Raw genomic sequence first — 20130 nt, 5'->3', positions numbered from 1 at the left:
AATCCAAGCTCTGTTTAAACCCAGAGTTCCTGAGAATTGAGCGGAGCCACTTACAGGTGAGACAGGGAGGTCGCATCTGCGAAGATTCCCTCCGGGAGGGCCGAGACTTCGTTGCCATGCAGGGACCTGGGGAGAGAAGGGGCCACGGGGGCCTCAATGGAAGCAGGGCCAGAGGCCAGACTGTGGGAGGCCTCACTCTCCTCCCAACTCCATCGGCTCTAAGAGGTCAACACCTGCCCTCAGGCTGGGTCAGGAGAGAAGGAGACCCCCAAAATCCCAGAACTCCCTGCCACTCAGCCCTTCCAGAAGCCTGTAGCTTTGCCTTCCTAGTGGTGGAAGATTATGGGGGCTTGGCTGGTGGACGTGGCGTGAGGACATTGGCGGAGGTATAAACATATACCCCTGAAGCATAAAGTGTAGTCAACCGATATTACCTCAATAAATGGAACTTAAAAATGGGGGGAAAAAATCAGCACAAGTTCCAGTGTGTTGGAGGGTTGGGGAAACCAATGAAATGCAGCCCTGGGCCCACCTCTCTTGGCTGGGAGCTTGAGGGGTAGGAAGTTACTACAGAGTCATAGGTGGGGGGTGAAGGTGGCCCTGCTGGAGAATCCAGGGCGGGACATGCTGGGCTGTCCTAGCAGGCCTGACAGAAGCCTTTGAGCACAAGGCCAAAGCCTCACAGCGGGAATTCTTAGAAAATGTTCACAAATCTCCTGCAAGCAAGCAAATCTTCTCCATCACATGCAAATGAGAGGTTACCTTATCTTGGGGAACCCCCTACCCCTTTTCAGACACATCCACACACTGCAAATACAATTTGGGGGTCACAGAAGCCCCCATTTCTCTGATAGCTTTCCCATTCATTCTCTAGCTGATTCCCAGGATTGGGAGCCCCAGGAATGGGCACATCTCTGCCCATGAGTGGGTGGCAGGCTGCCCTAAGGAAGGAAGAGCAGAAAGACTTACAGCAGGCGCAGGGAGCGCAGCCCCTGGAAGGCCAGAGACGGGATGCACTGGAGGGCATTGTAGCTGAGGATCCTGCAGCGGGATGGGGGGGTGAAGAAAGCATGTTAGAGCCCAGCGAAAGCTCACGATACCAGGCTGGTTTTGCTCAGTAGCTCTTACAGGGAGGCTGAACCATGAATGAGAGTGTGGGCTGAGGCTCTGGCCAAGTGAGATGTGAGATCTGGGCTTGTTCCCTATGAATTCCCTCAACCGTAGACAAGGGACAAAAGTCAGGCCAACTTGGAAAAGTTCTCCCGCGGGTCATAGATCACTTGATACCGAAGCTCCCAATAAACTCTCAATAAGGGGAGTTGCTAAATCTGGGCTGAGGGCTACAACAGAATAGAGGCTCCCTGTGATGCCAGACCAGCACCTGCCCATTGTCTATAAATGCATAGGTAGATGGCAACATGATAAAAACCATGGCTGGGACAAAGGAGGAATAATAATGGTGGGTTGGACTTTTGGGGTGCCAGCTGTGCTCTGTCGTTATGCCTTGGGTATTTATAACTGTTAGCTTTATGATTATAACGCTCATTTCTATTTTTTTCAAGATATGTGTCATATTTCACAATTTAAAATGTCTTTTAAAATATCTTTTTGGCCAGCATGCCCTGGCACCCCTGATGTCTGAGGGAGTCCGCAGGCCAGGTAGAGTGGCCAGGGCATGGGAAGGTCTGGGAGGCCTGACTACCACTTCCCCCACCTTCCCTGCTGGGACTCACAGAGTGGTCAGCTGGCTCATGTTGGTGAAGGAGGAGTTGCTTAAGGAACTGATCTTGTTGTTACTCAGGTCCCTGGAAGAGACAGAAGCATCATCATTTGGACAGCAAGAACTGAATTAAGGATAATGATCAGCCCAAAGGGCAGCCTGGGGAGATGGGGAATCTGGAACACTGCAATTCCAAGCATGGCCACTGGGTGGCAAAACAGTTCTGTGTACAGATGTTTCCCAACAGAAGGGGTGAGATTAAAAAAGTCAGAAGTGGGTCTGTAGGGAATTCCAAGAAAGCTGGAGCCGTGGTAGCTAGATGCCAATAGACCCCTGTCTTCTGGGGCCGGCCTGGGGTCCTCTGGTGGCCTGAATACTCACACCAGCTGCAGGTACTTGAAGGTGGACAGCTGTCCCGGAACCAGCGTGAATTGGTTCCCATCCAAGTAGCTGCAGGAGAGAACACAGGCATTAGTGCAACCACCTCTGCCTCTGGCAGTGCCCACTGCTGGGAGGGCCTTTGCCTGCGGTTTGGGACTTCTCATTATGCTCCTCTCCTACAAGCAGATACAGAATCGGCCCAGAATCACTAATCACAGGAGACAATATGTACATTTCTTAAGCCATTAGGTGGGTGCCCCCGAAACTTGGTACAAGTCACTAAGATATAAAGCCTCTGTTTCCTTCCTGCCTCCTGCCTCGCCCTCTCAGCCTCCTCCCTATTATTCTGCAATTTTCCTGGCCAAATAGATCTGATCTGTCAGGGTCACCTGCCAGGGCCTCCACCTGTTTCCAGGGTCCCCTCTCTACCTGCTGGTGCATGAGGCTGGTACCATGGAAGTCCCAGACCCAAACATGTCCAAACACAAGCTTGGTGTCTTCACACCCTATCGAGCTCCCCTAACGCCATCAGCTCACACTCCACATTCCTGAGCAAGGCTCAGTTCCATGGTGGGGATTTTCCAGTTCCCTCTGCAGCCAGTCCCATGATTATTCACAGGCTTCTCCTGCTCACGGGTCTCTCATCATCTGCTTTTGTTTCATCAACACAACTAACCCCATTTTACAGCCAAGGGCACTGAGGCTTAGGGGGTCACGGAATTTCCCCAGGCTCTGAACGTCAGTATCCTCAAAGAAGGCAGTTGTCCCACTATTCTCAGGGGGGCTTGGAGGCACCAAGGCGCAACAGGAAACTGGGCAAGGGGCGAGGCAGGCGAGTCACAGGACAAGAACTGCAGTGGTGAAGGTGCAGGAGAAGAAACAGCCAGCCTCATTGGTCATGAAGGAAACACAAAAGCAAACCTCCTGTACTGCCCACAGGGAAAAGAAAGGCTCAGCTCCGGAGGCCTGAAGGGGCCAAGCCCAGGGCACAGGAAGAATTGGCGGCCCACCACAGTCTCTCACTTTGAGGTGAGAGGAAGCCTTGCTCTGCACCCCCTCTTCCACACACATTTGCATTCATGCCCCCAAGAGGTGTGAAATCCAAATCAACAAAGACCTTAGCCCACAACACCCAGGACTGATGGGGGTGGGGCAGAAGGCTACCTCCATATGCGGCTCCTGAGGGCACAAGGGGAACATATAGAAGTCCACTGGGCCAAAGGCAGACAGAGTCTTAACAAGGCAAGGAGATGGTCACCTCGTAGTATTCACAATAGAAAATTGGAAACAACTCAAGTATCCAACAAAGGGGGGTTTGCTATCATATAGAAGACCACAGTAGACACAAATGGTAGAATACTATACAGCCAGTGAAAATAACTTGTGAGAGTTTTTGTGAAAGGGGGGATCACTTATGACAGGATGTCAAGTGGGAAAAAGAAATGTTATTTCTTATTTGAAAGGCAGAGCTTAGTTTAAGGGGATGAAGCCCTGGCAGGGTAACCCAGGCCATCAGGGGAACTACAGAGAGGGTGAAAGAGAAGCTCAGAGCTGCCTTGGAATGAGTGTCTCCTGCAAAGCTCTGACCCAAGATCCTAGTCAGCCAGAATCTGCCCTTTGTCACCTTGGGCTACTCACAGTTCTGTGACATTCTTGGGGATACCCTTGGGCAGGGCCTGGAGGTGCTTGTTGCTGCATCGGACCACGGTGTCCAGGCAGGCACATTCTTGGGGGCACTGTGGGCGGGGCAGGCAGCCCCCCTCCTCCTGGCCTGGGGAGGAAGGTGGGAAGGCACGTCAGTGAAGGGTCAGGTCTTCCACAGATCTTCTGGAGCCAGGGCCCTGCTCAGGGGCACCGGAGAACAGATGCCCCTCTCTGACACAGCTTTGACCACCAGAAAGTCTGCATGGATTCTGCATGGAGCAGAATCTCATTAATAAGACAATAGGGGTACTGATGCTACCACAATTAAAAAAATGATAGAAAAGAAAATAAATGGAAAAATTTTTAAAAATCTCTCAGTAGATGTGCCACTGTTAGCCTATTTGAGAGACAAGAAAACTAAGGACAGAGCTTAAGTCACATGCACAGTGCCCCTGGCCTGGAAGACCTGGCCCCAAGGGTCCCCGGCCAGCAATCCAAGATGCTGCCTCAGGAACGTCCCCTCTTGACCAGTACATTCTGCTGCCTCTTGGCAGGAACATCTTAAAATAGTCACATCCTTTCACTTCCAGGAAGTAATTCAAAGGGGGAACCTGCATACCTGCTTTGAGAGTTATCTACCAGAATGTTCTGGCAGCAAGAGATGGAACAATTCTGGAAGTTACTAGGTGCCAGGCAGCAGGGGCTGCTTAAACCAGTTGTGCCCCTCAGACCACAGGCTGTCACGTGGACAGGGCTCACACAGGCAGTTCTGCATGTGTCACATGTGTGCGCATGTGCACACACACAGCAGACACCTGCACAGCCGTGTGGGATGCAGACAGTGGCCATGGGAAGCAGGGGGAGGCACGTCTGAGAATGTTTCTCCTTCTGCATTGTCTGCTGTTGGTTTTTTCTTTAAGATTTGTTTTATTTATTTATGCATACAAGAACTGGGGTGTAGGCCAGAGGGACAGGGAGGTGAGAGGATTCACCAGACACAGAGTGGGGAACAGGGCAGGCAGATCGACTGAAATACACTGCTGAGGGGAGTAGCAGGTGAGACAGGAGAGGTCTGCTGCCCCGTGTGGGTCAGCTCCCTGGCAGGGGATCGAACTCATGCCACAGTGGCTGCTGATAGCTTGATAGTGCTGAGACTTTAACCCCTGAGCCACCAGGGAGGACCCTACTGTTGTTTTTAAGGAAATGAAGACGCTAGGTTTTGTCATAAGAAAAATATAAAGAAACTATTTCTTGGAAAAAATAATGCTTTCAAAGGATATTTAATGGCATAAGACAATGCCCAAAACATGTAGTAGGTTTTTTGAAAAGAACAGCGAACTATTATTATATATATTATGTATGTGAATAGTATAAAGATATTTTCTATTTTTTAAAAAATAAAAATTTAGATAATCATCTAATGTTTTATTTTAATAATTGGAAGTAAAAGCACTCTTAGAGACTCTGTTTGTTGATTTTATTTAGAAAAATACCCAGACGTTCTTTCTTGGTATGAAAGTTGAAGCTCCCCATGCGGGACCACCCTCACCTGGCCTAGATGGGCCAGCCTGACAGCTGAATTGCCCTCTGGAAGCAGAGAAGGCAGGAGGAGGCTGAGGCTGGGGAAGGGGAATGCTGGAGGCAGCCGGGGGGAGACTGGAAGCTGAGGGCAGTGGGTAGGATCCCCAGTGGCAGGTGCTCCAGGTGCAGGTGCCCCAGGCGTAGGCTGTGCTGAGGTGCAGCCTGCTCTGTGGCAATTGGTAAAAGTCTGCCTCCCACAGTCACCCTGTGTACGTGTTGCTCTGGGGGAAACTGCGGCATGGGGCTACATTCTGCATGTGTTGGAAAGAAGGGAGAGGCCGAGGGAGAGAGCATGAGAATTGAGAGGTAACCGAAGTGACCCAAGAAGTGACCAGGGGTTCCCAGGTATGGAGGATGGGGGCCAAGAGGGTCTCCTTGCGTGTGGGACAGCCAGGAGCACTTAGGAATAGCCCGGCTTAATCTTACTTAGATGAAGGAAGTGCAGTGAAATCTAACTGATATCCTTTGAGTGATGGGTTCTAGGTCACATCTATTTCCTTCTATATCCATAGTTCCCTATTTTTCTGACATTAAGCATGTTACTGCTCTTCTAATCACACAGACACCGGCAGGCAGGGGCCATGTCAAGAGACACCACTTCCAACTTCCCTTCCTCCTGACCTGGCCAGCTCGCCCTCTCCCCTGCCAGCCAGGGGCTCACAAGTTACCTTCCTCACACCTGAAGTCGGGGAAGGCCACATCCTGCAGGGGGATCTGCCGCAGGAAGTCAGGGTTCTGGCACCGAGGGTTCCCCGTCACGATCTTTCTCTTCCGCAGCCAGTCGCCCAGCCAGGCCAGCTGGCAGTTACAGTTAAAAGGGTTGGCCAGGAGGTTTCTGGAAGAGGCGGTCATGTGACATAAAGGCACCCCACCAGTCCTGATGTCCCCACAAAGCCCTCTCCTGCCATGCACACGCTGGCCCAGACAGCCAGCCTTGCGGAGAGGACTGGGTTCTCGCCGGGGGCAGCAGCTAACACTTGGGACCAGGTTTCAACAAACCAGGAGGCCCAAACATCCCGAGCGAGTCCTTCAAAGTCACCACTGAAGACACTTGGAATGGTTGGGGGGGCAGGGGTCCCCAAGACAGATGGCTCTTGCCACACCCAGACCCGTCCTCCAGGGGCCCAACTTACAGGGTGGAGAGGGCCTGCAGGGTATCGAAGGCTCCGGGGGAGATGGTGGCAATCTGGTTGTCGTACAGCGAGAGGAGCCGGACGTTGCGCAGGCCCGTGAAGCTGTCGTTGTGGATGCAGCTGATGCGGTTGTTCCTCAGCATCCTGGGAGAGGGACAGGGGAGCCCGTTGTGGCTGCAGACATCTGCCTGCACCCTGCAGCTGTGGCACCACCGGCCAGCTCTCACGGTCTCCTCTAGAAGCTCTGAGCCCAGCGATGGGATCCCCTGCCTCAGAATTGGGCCACCCAAGCCCCCTCCAGACCCGCCTCTCCATCACCCTCGCCTTCACCCCCAGATGCCCAGCACCTGTCCCACTACCAGGCCACACTCCTGTCAGACCTTCCTGAAGCCTAAGCCTGGTCAGACTCTCCAGTCTGCAGTCCACGCAGCTCCCGCCCGCCCGCAGACCCAGGTCCACACTCTACTGTGGCCAGCGGGAGCCTGTCCACGCAGTCCCAGGCCTTCTTCTCAGCCCAGCACCTGCTCATGCTCCCAAAAGCAGCTCCTCTGCCCTCCAGGCGCCACCGACTTGACTTTCCCCAGCTCTGACCTCCTTCTAGAATCACCTTTGTCCTCATTTATAAATGCAAATGTCTCTTCATCCTCAAAAACCCGGCTCAGTTCCCCGTCCACCCCAAAACAAAACAAAACCTGATAAAAGAAATTAAAATGGTTTATGAACATTCATTTTACAATGTGCAAGTTTACTGATAATCAAGGACATGTATGCAATTTTGAATCTTTGCTTGAAAAATTACAAAATGATTAAAAATACAACGATGATGATGGTGGTGAGGCCCTGGTCAGTGAGGGGCAGACAGGCGCAGGCACACACAGCTGGCGGGAGCATGACTGGGCACCACCCTGGAGCAGTGTTTAGTGAGATGCACCCAAGTCCTTATCACCAGGGAGTAATCCTGGATGAACACAGGATTTTGTGGTAAGTATTAACTGCAACAATATTAGTAATAAAAAATCAGAAATTGCTTAGATTTCCATTATACATATATATATATATATATATATTCATTCAAAATGATGCTGCTAAAGAAATTTTAATAATACATACATAAATATGCCCACATTGTGTTTTAGGAAAAAATAAATTACTAAATAAAATATATGATTTACAACCATCTGTATATAAGCCTCCATGTGTGTGCGTGCAGTATGTATTTGTGTGCAGGGGTGTGCACATGTATGTGCACATGTATGTATATAAAGACAGGGAAGACAGTTGTTTATGTCAACAATCAACAGAGATGCTTTCTGCACAGTGCAGAGTTATGGGTGCTGCTCCTGTGCCCCCCCCACCCCGGCGCCTCATCGAGTGATCCTAGAAAGAATGAAGCAGCCCGATGTGAGCAGCCTGCAAGGAGGTGAGTCATATTCACCAGTGAAAACAGCAAGCTGCTAAACACGGGACGTAATAAAATTCCCTTGTGTAAAACAAACAAAAATCCACAGGGAATCTCTTTATACATTATTTACCTTATGCAAATTTCATGATATGTGCTCAGAAAACAAATCTGTAGCCCTACTGCGAGGCTCTGGATTTAAACCCAGGCAGGTGGCTCTAGAACCACATGGTCCAAGCTAGTAGCCACTGGCCACAGGCAGCTGTTTGGATTCAAATTGATTGAAATGAATGGAAATTCAAAACCCAGTGCCTCCGTAGCACTTGCCACACCTTGAGTGCTCCACAGCTGGGTTGGGCAGCATGGACACGGGACATCTGCCCGTGGAAGTCCGGCCGGACAGCACTGTCTTTTAGACACTGAAAGCCTTCATGACCATCTGGATGCCAGTGCTAGGCTGCATCAGAAGGGTACATGACCCCAGGATCCTACTGGGTTCTGACATCTGGTTAGCTCTGGTAGCCCTAAGACATGGGCTACTTATTCCCAAGAATGGTGCTATATCCCTGCTCCCCCCTTCTACCCCAGAGTCATCCCTGCAATATCCCCACTATGGGGCCCCGCCACCCCTCCTGTCCCCAGTAGTGTCAGCCGCTCCTGAACTGAACCGCTCGCGGTGCTCTTGCAGGCTGGCGTTGGGGGACTCTAGAAGGGCCATCTCTCTCTACCCCTTCTCCAGCCATCACCCCACAGCCCTGGAAACAGGAAAAGCAGGCCTCCCCACAGCTACCGACACCTGACTCCTTGTCATACTGCAGCCAGTGTCCTCAGCCGTGCCCCCTTCCCCTGCAAATGTGGGTCAAGGGAAGGGAAACTCCCACCTTCTCTCTGCCTTTCCCTTTAGTGCAGACACCTACACGCTGGCCTGGCTATTGCTACCGCGGTCTGGCCATGCTCACGCCCCAGCCCACACACTCACAGGGTCCTCAAGCCATCCAGGCCCCGGAACATGCCACTCCGGATGGACTCCAGCTGGTTGGCGGTCAAGTGCAGCTCGCTCACGGAGGCTGCGCCCTCGAAGGCCCCGTCTTCAATTTCTGACACCTTGTTGTTGCTCAGATTGCTGGGGGAGGAGGGGCCAGGATTATGTAGTGCAGGACGCCCCTCTTCTGGCACCCAACCCCCATGCACAGAAGCCCCCAACCCCGGTATTTTCCTTCCCCATCCTGAGCCAGAGACACAGTTGCATCCTGCCCACCAGCGGGTAACTCACATTTTCTTCAGATGTGTGAGTTTTTTAAACATCCCAGTGGCCTCCAGGATGGAAATCTCATTGTTGTTCAATCGCCTGTAAGAGGCAATGAAGAGAGAACTTACACATGCATAAATAACAGACATGACAGTATCTTCCAAATCAAGAATATTTGGGATGCAAATACAGGGGACTCCCAGAAGAATTTTTCTGGTAAGACAAACTGATCCTATTTCAAAGGAAGACCGGGCCCAGTGCTGGTGATAAATGGAAATATTTTTAACATTAGAAATGTCATGAAAATTTACATACATAGGTGACAGGTGTCTATAGGTATCCAAGCATATGCTTATGGATGTACACAAATATATATTTTTAGAGAAAAGAAAAATAATATTTATAGAGTTGCTTAGGCCCCGATTTGAGCTGATGGGACCATGTTCCAAAAGATAGCAAAAGTTTGACTGAGAAAAGCCACTCCTAGCTCAGGCTGGCAATGGGCCCTGGGTGCCAGAGATGGCTCTGAGGTCTGTGCAGGTCTGAGAGCCAGAGAGAGGCTTCTCTGAGGAGCTGCAGGGGCTGCTTCCTGCCAGAGTCAGCATCTGGCACACCGTGGGCCAGTGTCTCTGGCAGTCCCCAAGCAAAGGTGGACCAGAGGGTGTTAAGCCCAGGAAGGGTGGTGGAAACAGGGAGCAGGTGCGGGGCTGGAGGTGCTGGGGCTCTCACAGCTCAGCCGTGGCCTGGGGGATGCGTTCAGGGATCTTGGTGAGCTTCAGGCTGGAGCACTCCACCACGCCGGCCTCACAGCGGCACTTGTGCGGGCAGACGACATCACTGTTACACTCGCTGTTGAGCTGATAGTCCTCCGTGCCTGTGGTGAGAGTTCGTGGTCTGGGGCAGAGGGGCCGTGTCCAGTCCAGGGTCTCCAGCCCCCCTCCACCTGCCACCCCAGCCTCCTGCCCACCCAATGCCACTGTCCCACCCAGGTTAGCCTTGTGCCCCCTGCTGTCCTACCTGGAATGTAGTACTGCTCCTTAGCTGGGGAGAGAACAGAGACACCATGACACTGGGATCAGCCAGGACTTTTAGAAAGTCCAGGACCCAGCCCACTGCCCAGCTGAAGGCACCCCAGGAATGAGGCACCCCTGGAGCCCAGGTGCCCAGCCCCTGTGTAGAGAAGGCCTTGCTATGGAGCCCAGGCCGACACTGGAGGTTAGCTCCACCCCAACTAAGCCTCTCTCGAGGAGCACTAGAACCATGGGGCCATCAGGCGCAGTGGTGCAGAAGGGGGTGGGGCTGCTAGCATCAAGTTCCTGAGTGGGACCTGGGCTCGGAAGCTGACCTCACCATTCCCAGCCACATGCCATTCCTCCTGCCCAGAGCCTGGAGGAGACTCTGAACTCACTGAGGATGGTTCTTGGCCTCTCGAGTGTCTTAAAAGGCTTAAAGCAGTGGCGTGCAAGAGAACTGGCCGGGGAACAAGACAAGGATGCATGTCTGGATGCTCCCTCGGGTACCTTCGGCCAGCTCCACTCTTCCCTGGCCCTCAGGGAAACAGGGGTGGGGCTGAGCCACCACCCCAATCCAAGTGCAGAACCTGGGGCCTCCACCCTCCAGCATGGGTCCAGAGTGGCCATGACACCCTCAGCAGGGCCGCCCATGAAACATCCAGGGCTTCAGGGCAGACTAGAGACAGCAGGCAGGTAGACAGACAGCACACAGGCTGGCGGGCGGCAGGCCGCTACCTGAGCACCGGAACTTCTTGCTCTTGATCTGCCCGATGCGCTTGTTGGCCAGGCGCCGGGGACTGGCGCACCGGGCGCCGCTGGTCTCGATGGGGTTGGTGCGCAGGAAGTCCGCCAGCCACTTGAGGTTACAGTCACAGATGAACGGGTTCTGGGCCAGGTGCCTGTGCAAAGGAAGAGATGCGGGATCAGAGACAAAGGCTGCAAACCTGCACGGACTCCACCTGGATGGGCCTCACTGCTTGCTCCAGCCAGGCGAAGGCTCCTCAGGGCGTCACAGCAGGGGAGGGTCCCTGCAGGCTCTGAAGCTTCCACAGCCCCCTGCTCCCTCCTGTCCCTGCCACATCCTCTCTGCAAGCCTCACTCTGACCCCTCTCTTTCTACCCACCCAGCCCTCCCGCTGCCCTGGGACACCTCACAGATATGAGCAAGGGCAGGAGGGACTTGGTCACTGACCAGAGCACCACACTCACAGGTGGGGTGACAGAACAGGCTCTAGGACTCACGGCCCTCGGTGTCCAGAGGCCCTTGGATGCCCAATGCAGGCTCCTGGTTTGCTCCCTCCCGGTGGCCTCAGGCAACAGCAGCCTCTCTCTGAGAGCCTTCCGTCAGAAAGACGAGGAGGCCAGAGGGCAGGGCAGGGCTTGCAGCCGGATGGTTTTGGTGCACACTGCAGCCGCTTGGCTTTACAAGGACTGGCTGCAGCCACCCCAGACCACAGGGCTCTTCCCTGCATTTTGCAGGCTACCTCTGGACTCAGAAAACATTCCCGAGTTCCCCTTGTTGGAGAACCACTCACACTCTCTCGCCGGGATGCCTATATTACCAACAGGATGGGTGTAGGGAGGGGCAGCGGACAGGTGAATCTCGGTAGGGGCGAGTAACCACGCGGGTGGCTTCCCTGTTTGTGGCTCCTGACCACCGGGGCAGGCTCAGACCAGCCACACCTGAAGCATCCCAACAGCAGACTCGCCCACGTGTGCCTGGCATGCCCTGCTTTTCATACCCAGACAGCCAGGGCAGAGTCCCTGGCACCTGCCGCAGCTCCTGTGCCTGACAGCCACCGCTTCTAACAGAAAGACCGGGAAAGACCGGGAGACAGAGCAGGGCTGGCTCAGAGGACTCCCCGGCCACATTTCTGCATCGAGCACCCTCAGTCCAGCTGCTCTATTTATTGACTTTTCACAAGTGCCTGCCTGGGGGCTGCAGAGCTCTCCAAGCAGGGTCACAAGGCCTTGCCCAGGGTCTTGGGCCAGCTCAGCTCAGACCTTGGCCGCTCTCTCCACAGCCTATCACCTGCGGGCTCTGCCCTGTGGCTCCTGGAGAGGATACCTGAAGCTCCCTGCCTGCTGTCTCTGCCACTCCCTGGAGTCCTGGCCCCCCTCAGCTCCACCAAGGGGGCCAGGCCCTCCCACTTCTTCTGCATCCAGCTTAGCATTTATTTCCTGATTTAAACTGTCAACTCGCACACACAAGACGCGTTTGCTGACTCCCCAGGGGCAGAGCTGGAAGCTAATTGAAAATACACTGGAGCGTGGGACTGCTCCGAGGTGCTCCTGGCTGCTCATCCACATCCGTCTCTGCCTCAGCGCTGGCCTCTGCCGGGATGAATTGCCTCCCTTTTCTACGGTCTTGGGAGAAAACTCTGTTTAAAATCAATTCAATTATATTATTTAGGTGTGTCTTAAAATGTTCAAGGAACATGCAACAGAACACATCCTTTCTAAGAATCAGCTATTTGTGTCAAAACCAACCTAGAAAACTGAAACCACCCACAGAGAGAAGTGACTTCTGTTTCCTATTTGACACAAATTAGAATTTGTGAAAGTTACGAAGGGCAGGAAGTTGGGGACAGAAAATACTCAGGAGGAAGCTCAGGAGCAATGGGTTTGGGAAAAGATAATCAGGTTAAGACACACCCAGAAATAAGTTCCACGTGTGGCTGTGCTGTTTCTCCATGAACATTTCCGACAATGGAAGGAAGGAGGAGGCAAGACTGATTCTCAGTGTCTCTCTGGGGATACGCATTCAGGAGTCACAACTAAAAATCTCTGGGAGCAGATACTCAACACCGTGGGTCAAATTAAACCCACTTCATACCCACTGCTAGGTGACAACCAAAAAGCCAAGTGAGGCCCAGGGTTTCCTCACTAGGGGATCTGCGGATGTGGGGGATCAGGAGTCCTCAGATCCTTTGCTGTGGCGATGTAAAAGGACACAGCCACTTTGGACAACACTGCCAGTTTCTTAAAAGGTTAAACATAAATTTCACTAACTTATGACTATAAATACATAAACCCAGAAATTCCAAGAGAAATAAAAATATTTGTCCACATGAAGATTTGTAAGTGGCTATTCATAGTAGTTAGTCATAGAGTGGGAATGACCCAGTGTCCAGCCCCTGGAATGCATAACTTAGACGTGCCCATCCATGCGATGGATAAGGACATTTTAAGAAAAGTCCACAAATAGGCAAATCTATAGATACAGAAAGTTGATTTGTGGTTGCCCAGGAATGGACTGCAAGCAGGGATCGACCGTAAATGGGCACGAAGGATTTCTGGAGGGTGATGGAATGTTCTAAAATTGGATTGCGGTGTTAGTTGAACAACGGTAAATTTACTACAAATCATTGAATTGTACACTAAAAACAGGTGAATTTTATGGTATGTAAGTTAAACCTCACTAAAGCTGCTAGATTTTTTTAATCTCTTGGTAAAGCCTCAGCAAAATCAATACTGAGACACAGGCACTAATCCAAGATCTTGGAACTACGGAAAAATCAAGCAGGGCTTGGTAAATTACATATGCTCAGGGCAGACAAAACAAGGTTTCACAAGTCCAAGGCTGTCAGGGGGCTAGCCGATGGTGCCTTGGATTTGCGTTCTTTTAGTCTTGTTCTGAATTGTACTTCAGTTGTTGAAACTATGCAATAGTTGTCAGTGAATGTTCGTTCAGCTTTGCTTTACGGCCTTCAATAATGAGATCTACTCTCAGGGAAAAGGCACAACAGAAAGGGGAGCTAACTAATTTCTCAGTGGTGGTGAAGAGAGACCTGATACAAATCCCCACTCTCTAGATGCTGCGGTACCTTGGTCAGTCGTGTAACCATCCTCAGTTTCTTTTTTTTTTTTTTAAAGATTTATTTATTTATTTATACAAGCACTGGGTACAGTCAGAAGCGCAGGAGGGTGAGAGAATTCACCAGAGCCAGAGCAGGGAGCAGAGCAGGCAGAAGGACCAAAGTACACTGCTGAGGGGAGCAGCGGGCGGCAGGAGAGGTCTGCGCGCCATGTGGGACCCTCCTCCGGTGGCCGGGGAGCAGCCGGGGATCGAACCGGCATTGCAAGAGGCCACGGGCAGCTTCGCAACCCAGCGCTCAACCGCTGCGCCACCAGGGAGGCCCCATCCTCAGTTTCTTTGTCAGCAAAGTCAGGGAGGACGGCGCCTTCCCCCATAGGTCATTATAAGCATTAAGTGACTACCACACATCAAGAACAGCGGCTGGTGTTCAGTAAGTGCTCAGTAAACAACGGTCGTGTTATCAGTATTGCTGTTATCAGAATTGTTAGTGGTTTTACTTGTCATGCTCCTGTCTATGGGAAGCCTTTCAGTTCTAACATTCTCCAGCTTTGGGGTCCCGACTGGCCTGGTGGCAGCGGCCAAGTTCTCAGGGTGTCTGGAGGGCAGAAGTCCAGCCAGGTAAATGGACACGGACAGGGGCTGCCTCCTCCCACTCCAAGAGCACCGGCCACTTGATTCATTCCTTCTTCTTTCACCTTGAGTGGAAGACAGCGCCCCAGTACCATTCCCACCCCCAAGGCTCTTTGGTGTATGGGTCCTGGGCTTTTGAATCTCCTTAGTGAGTGTCTCTCAGATGGCTGTGTAAAATTATCCACCTTGCCGGTGTCTCCTGTACCCTCTAATTTCACATACGCAGCAAGATTTCCCAGCGGTGCTTCTTCATCCTCTCCCTGGCTATAAGTAAATTAATTAGCAGGAGCCGGGCTGCAGGCGGGTACGTGGGCTTTAATGAGTTTGCCTTCCTGGTTGACATCCCTTGCTGATGGGCAAAGTCCCCAGGGAGTGACAGACTGTTTTGCACGCAGCCAGTGGGACAGACAGAATCTGACGAACAGCACTGCCCAGCAGATAAACCAGCAGTGGCAGGAGTGGCAGTAGGCACATGCCCACAATAACATTAATACTAGATGCCCACTAGGCACCCAAAGGACCCACCCAAGTCAACACCTAGAGGCAAACTGCTGGCTCAGAGCTAAGGACAAAGAACAGAAAAGAGCAACTAAATTTAACCAAATAGTGGACAAGGAGAGGTTTCCCTGGGCAGAAGTATTCCAGCTGAAAGATAAGGACTACTTTTCCAAGCATAACCAGCAGCATTAGCAAATGAAGAAGGAATGTTAGAATCCAGAGGAAGGAAGGCATCAGGGGAGGAGGCAGGAAGTACTCACAGGGTCTGGATGGCCCGCAGGGAGGTGAAGGTGCCCTTGGCGAGACTCTGGATCTTGTTGTCATACAAGGAGAGCAGGGAGAGGTTCTGCAGGTCCTGGAAGGCATCAGGCCGGATGCAATTGATCTTGTTGGCATTCAAGAGCCTGAGGGCAGAGCCAGGGCCACATGATAAGCGGTAGGCGCAGGATTGGACTCCTTATGTCCTAGGCATCTCTCTAAGCACCGAGATAGCATTATCTCAGGGAGAAGTCTATCCGTCCATGGGGCATCTGTCCCTCCAGATGATGGATTCTGGGACAGCAGAGGGCACAGTGGCAAAGCCACCTTGGGGTTCCTCTTCTTTCCCAGAGTTCTGCTCTTCCCTGGGCAGCTGATGTGGACCTTTCGAGTCTGGGTCCTGGGAGAGACCCTTGCTGGAATACGCATGGTTCAAGGCAGCTGAGCTGGGCCTGGGTGCCCCCTACAGGAGAAAGCTCTGTCCCCAGCCACAGGGAGATCTTCAGGTGGCATCTCAGGGGCTTCCCAGCAATCACTTCTGAAGCAGCCCTTCCCTCTCTGGCCTCTGCAGAGCCCTGCAGGCTTCACAGCTCTGCCAGGCCTGCCGGCCGCCAAGCTCCTTGCTTCAGGTGGGTCTCCCACCCCCCAAAGCTGCCTAAAGTTCCAGTCTGAAAGGTCAGAGGAATACTGGTCCCTTCCCTATCCCACCCATAAACACGAGGATGGGCTCTTACAGGAGTTGTAGGGTGTACAGGCCTCCAAACACACCGCGGGGGAGGTCAGTGATCTTGTTCCCGTAGAGGACCCTGGAGAAAAGGAAGCAGTAAGCCAGAGTTAGAGAGAGGCAGCCTGCAGACAGCACTGCCTCGTACCGGGTAGGCTGGTGCAACAAGTTACCAGCAGATGGCAGTAAAGCGTGTTAAGAAAAGGTCCCCGTTTCTAGTTTGCACAAAGGTGCAGTTACCGGGGACAGGGGGTGTGATTCAGGTAATCAGGAGAAGACCCTCACCTGCCCCCTCCCTGACCTCACACAGGGATGCTGCAGACACCAGCAAAGGGGCTTTTCCTGGGTACCTCAGGGGAAATCAACTTTGTATGGAATCCAAAAGGAGACTGTTCCGAGAAAATACCACGGGCAGGAATAATTAACATATTTTTAGAGAATTACAGGAAAATACTCGAATGCCAGACACATGTGCAACATGAGCTCCAGCACGTCAAACAAGTCTTCCCAGCACAGGTGCAATGTCAGAAAGACACAGACCAAAATGTTAGTGTGTTGAGAGCTGGGTGGTTGGTATTTCATACTTTTGTATTTTTCAAGATGTGCTGCATTAAGCCTGAAGTCCAGCCAAGGTGGACACTGTCAATGAGACCTATTTGCATGACAACGTAAATGTTCCAGTATGGTGGGGAGGTGGCTCTGACCAGCCACATATGAATAACAGGACTCACTTAGGCGCGTGCTCCAACCTAGGCGGAGTTGCATTCACATCTCAGAGAAAGAGCTCTGCATTTTGGCAGACCACCTTTCAGGATCTGCTCTCCCCAGTCACTGAGTGACCTATCACCAGACTGTCGTGTACAGTTGTGTGCGTTGTACACTGCACAACTTGAAGGTTGCCATTCACAGTTGGCCCACCCACCACCTTGGACTATACTACAAGAGAAAAGGGTGCACCCAACAGGCACTGAGCTGACAGCCTCCGGTACCTTCTAAGGGAGTTCTCTGCTGTTCTACACCTAGGTCCCTCATCTATGCCACCGTGTGTCCAGGCTGCTCAGGGGCAGGACAGAGCGAGAGAAAAGAGAGCTACAACAATATTTCTAAATTCACAGAATAATTTTTCTAGATTTATTTCTAGATTTACAGAATAATGTTTCTAGAATAACATTTCTAGATTTACAGAATCCCCATTGGGGAAGGAAAATGCTGAACAGAGGCAGAAAAAAACACTGTCCTATCCTCATATCATCTGCCACAAGTCAGGATCAGAGCACATCTGGGGAGAAAGATATAGGTGTGGTAGATGTCATAGCTGGAGCTAGTGGCTGCTGCTTCCATGGGTGACCATGGGAAGGCTCAGGAGCATGAAGTGATGAACCCCTGCGGGGAGGCAGGGCCAACATGAGGCCAGGCAGAGTCAGATACTGCAAAGAATGCTGGGAAAATCTCCACTTTGGCTATGAGAGCATCACAGTTGCCAGGGGCTGGGGCTCTGCCGAGCTTTCCACTCTTGCAACCCTTGATTCCTCCCTCTCCTCCCAGCTGTGCAGGGGTCCCCCGCAAGGAAAGGGATGCTAAGCAGCCAGAGGGAGACCTGTGAAGGGCTGTGCTCCTCTTCCAGCACCTGCCAGAGAGGCCTTGGACCTGATGGGCCACTTGGGGGGTGTCCTGGACCTCAAAGGGAGTCTTGTCTCTGCTACTCACAGTGAGTTCAGGGAGCGGAGGCCCTGGAAGGCGTCTGGCGCGATCTCTGCAATCTGGTTGTTGCTCAGGTCTCTGCACGGTGAACAGAGGAGAGAGGGCAGCTAAACCTCCAGGGGCCACCAGCCCTGCCCGCCTGCTCTACTCCAGATGCCATGAGGGCAGGGGTTTGTTTGAAATTAGGAAAGTCAAGGACCAGTGTTCCTATCCATCCCAAAGACCCACAGCCACTATTTCCCTGTGCAGCGTGAGGGTCGATCTCGTGCAGCATATGTTTCCCCAAATCCTGTCCCCCTACACCCTCTCTCTGGCCTCGATGGCTCCTACTGGTGCCTGAATGAAATGGGGTGAAGATAGTTCTGATCAAGTGCCAGACTTGGGCTCAGCACACCACTGAGGCCTCAGGATAATCCTGCAAAAAGGGTCACAAACTGTTGCCCCCATGTCAGATGAGCCTGGCAGGAAGGCCAGGCAGTGACTTGTCCAGGGCCACTGAACGAGTGGAGGCATTCAGGACCTTCCTCCTGCCCCAGGCGACCCCTGAGAGCAGCGGGAGGACTCACATCCTCCGCAGCTTTCTGTAGGGAGAGAAGGCTCCAGGAGGGATGGACTTGATCCCGTTGAGCTCCAGGCGGCTGCAGAGGGAGAACACGAAGTCCAGGGTCAGATCGCCCCAGCCCCAGCTGTCACTTGCTGGACTTTCCCCCTAACCCAGGCCCTCTGTCCCTCCTGCCACTGTGCCCATCCTTGTCTGGAGGAGACAGGCTGGCACAGGCAGAGAAAAGGAGCGGCTGTGATTTGAGCGCCATTATCCCAGGTTTCTGTGGCTGGACTAGTCCCCTTAGCTGACACTAAGACACTAACTCCAGCAGCTCACCTCGTTCAGCTGGACCACAGGACAATCCCCCCACCCCCGTCCTCCAGGGCGGGGCAGCCCTGGGCAGAAAGCTCAGTCCCACGGAGGCACGTGTCTTCTCCACTGGCACTGAGGGGATTCAGGCGAGCCCTGGGGTGGCACCTGCTCCAGTCTTCACTGGACCAACCGGAGCCAGGCCAACCCGAGGGGTCTGTGTCCCAGCACCTGCCCGGCCCTTGACTTACATCTCGGTCATGGTCTCGGGCAGGTTGGCAGGGATGGCGGTGAGACCTTTGCCACGACAATCCACGATGCCATTGCTGCAGGTGCACATGGCCGGGCAGGAACCTGAGGAGAGGGTGCAGGAGGGCACACGCCCCGCCTCCCCCTGGCCTGCAGAAACAGCGGGCTATGACCTCGGGGTGTCGGGTGGGCACCTCCCTCCCCAGACACACACTATGGTGGGGACAGTGCTCAAGGTGCATCTCTGGATGAGGATGAGGCAGAAATCACCAAGGACTAAAATGTGACTGTGGGCACGTGGCACATATTAGGGACTTGGTAGATGTTCTCCGAACTTGAATCTGAACCTAACTGTGCTACGTGAGAGGCTGGGTCACACGTTAGGAACCCCGAGCCTAGATTCTGAAGCTCTGGGTCCTAGTCTGTGCGCAGAACATGACTGAGGCCCAGCCTCCTCGCTCAATATCCAAGGCCAACAGAGATGTTAGTTGAGTACTTACTCTGCGCCCCATGCTGTGGTGGGCATCACAGATGCAACATCCCACTTAATCCTACTGCACAACCTCTGTGAGGAGTACAATATTCTTGTGGCCATTTTACAGGCAAGAAAGGGGAGATGGGCGGGGACAGCAGGCAGTGATGGATAAGCCCAGAGGTGAAGGCGATGAGCAAGGACAGAGAGAGGAAGTGATGGGCAAGGTGGGCCAGCGATGGGTGGATGTTAGTACTTGATGACAGGAGGAAATGGGAGGGCAAAGAGTGGCATGGGGAGGAGAGTGCAGGAGACAGGCAGAGGGAAGCACCCCCAGCACCTGCACCCACCTGAGCAGCTGAACTCGCTCTTCTGAACCTCAGCCACGTTGAGGCCGCGCAGGCTGGCGGGCCCGGAGCACTGGGTGAAGAGCCCAATGGTGGGCCGCTGCCGCAGCCACTGTGAGAGCCAGGCCAGGTGGCAGTCGCAGAACAGATGGTTGGAGTGCAGGCGGCTGCAGGGGACAGGTGCTCACCATCCACTGGGCCCCGCGGGAAGGCCAACCCCACGCGTGCTCAGCCCAAGGCAGTCTGCACACAGCCGCCTGCAACTCAGCTCCCTCCCAGGGATGAGCCCCACAGCAGCGAAGTCCCCTCCAGCATGCTGGGGGCACACCTGTGGCTGGCATGTGCCCTACCACGGTCGATTCATTTCACTGAGCTCGCCTAGCCCCATGGCCTCAGAGCACAAATCATTTCTTTCCCCCGGAAAAACCAGATATAAATGACATTCAATGTCCTTCCATT

General features: G+C 53.0%; 1 protein-coding gene across 1 annotated transcript in view; it reads right to left on the bottom strand.

The window, feature by feature from the left end:
• Positions 1–20130, bottom strand: part of SLIT1 (slit guidance ligand 1) — a gene marked incomplete at its 3' end in the record, with an annotated part of 143308 nt that overhangs the window by 19262 nt on the left and 103916 nt on the right. The window contains exons 8-25 of the mRNA XM_084245748.1: positions 19675–19838; positions 18855–19002; positions 18317–18388; positions 17757–17828; positions 16060–16131; positions 15328–15471; positions 10856–11019; positions 10125–10148; positions 9837–9981; positions 9132–9206; positions 8838–8981; positions 6460–6603; positions 5995–6161; positions 3740–3872; positions 2102–2170; positions 1734–1805; positions 970–1041; positions 55–126 (exon numbers count right to left, since the gene is read on the bottom strand). Of these exons, the coding sequence (XP_084101874.1) occupies positions 55–126; positions 970–1041; positions 1734–1805; positions 2102–2170; positions 3740–3872; positions 5995–6161; positions 6460–6603; positions 8838–8981; positions 9132–9206; positions 9837–9981; positions 10125–10148; positions 10856–11019; positions 15328–15471; positions 16060–16131; positions 17757–17828; positions 18317–18388; positions 18855–19002; positions 19675–19838 (1953 nt within the window). The remainder of the gene's footprint in view (positions 1–54; positions 127–969; positions 1042–1733; positions 1806–2101; positions 2171–3739; positions 3873–5994; positions 6162–6459; positions 6604–8837; positions 8982–9131; positions 9207–9836; positions 9982–10124; positions 10149–10855; positions 11020–15327; positions 15472–16059; positions 16132–17756; positions 17829–18316; positions 18389–18854; positions 19003–19674; positions 19839–20130) is intronic.

The sequence above is a fragment of the Talpa europaea genome (genome assembly GCF_964194135.1).
Source record: "Talpa europaea genome assembly, chromosome: 10".
NCBI lineage: Eukaryota > Metazoa > Chordata > Mammalia > Eulipotyphla > Talpidae > Talpa > Talpa europaea.
The sequence above is the reverse complement of the archived record's forward strand: the minus strand, read 5'-3'. Positions and strand labels throughout refer to the sequence as shown.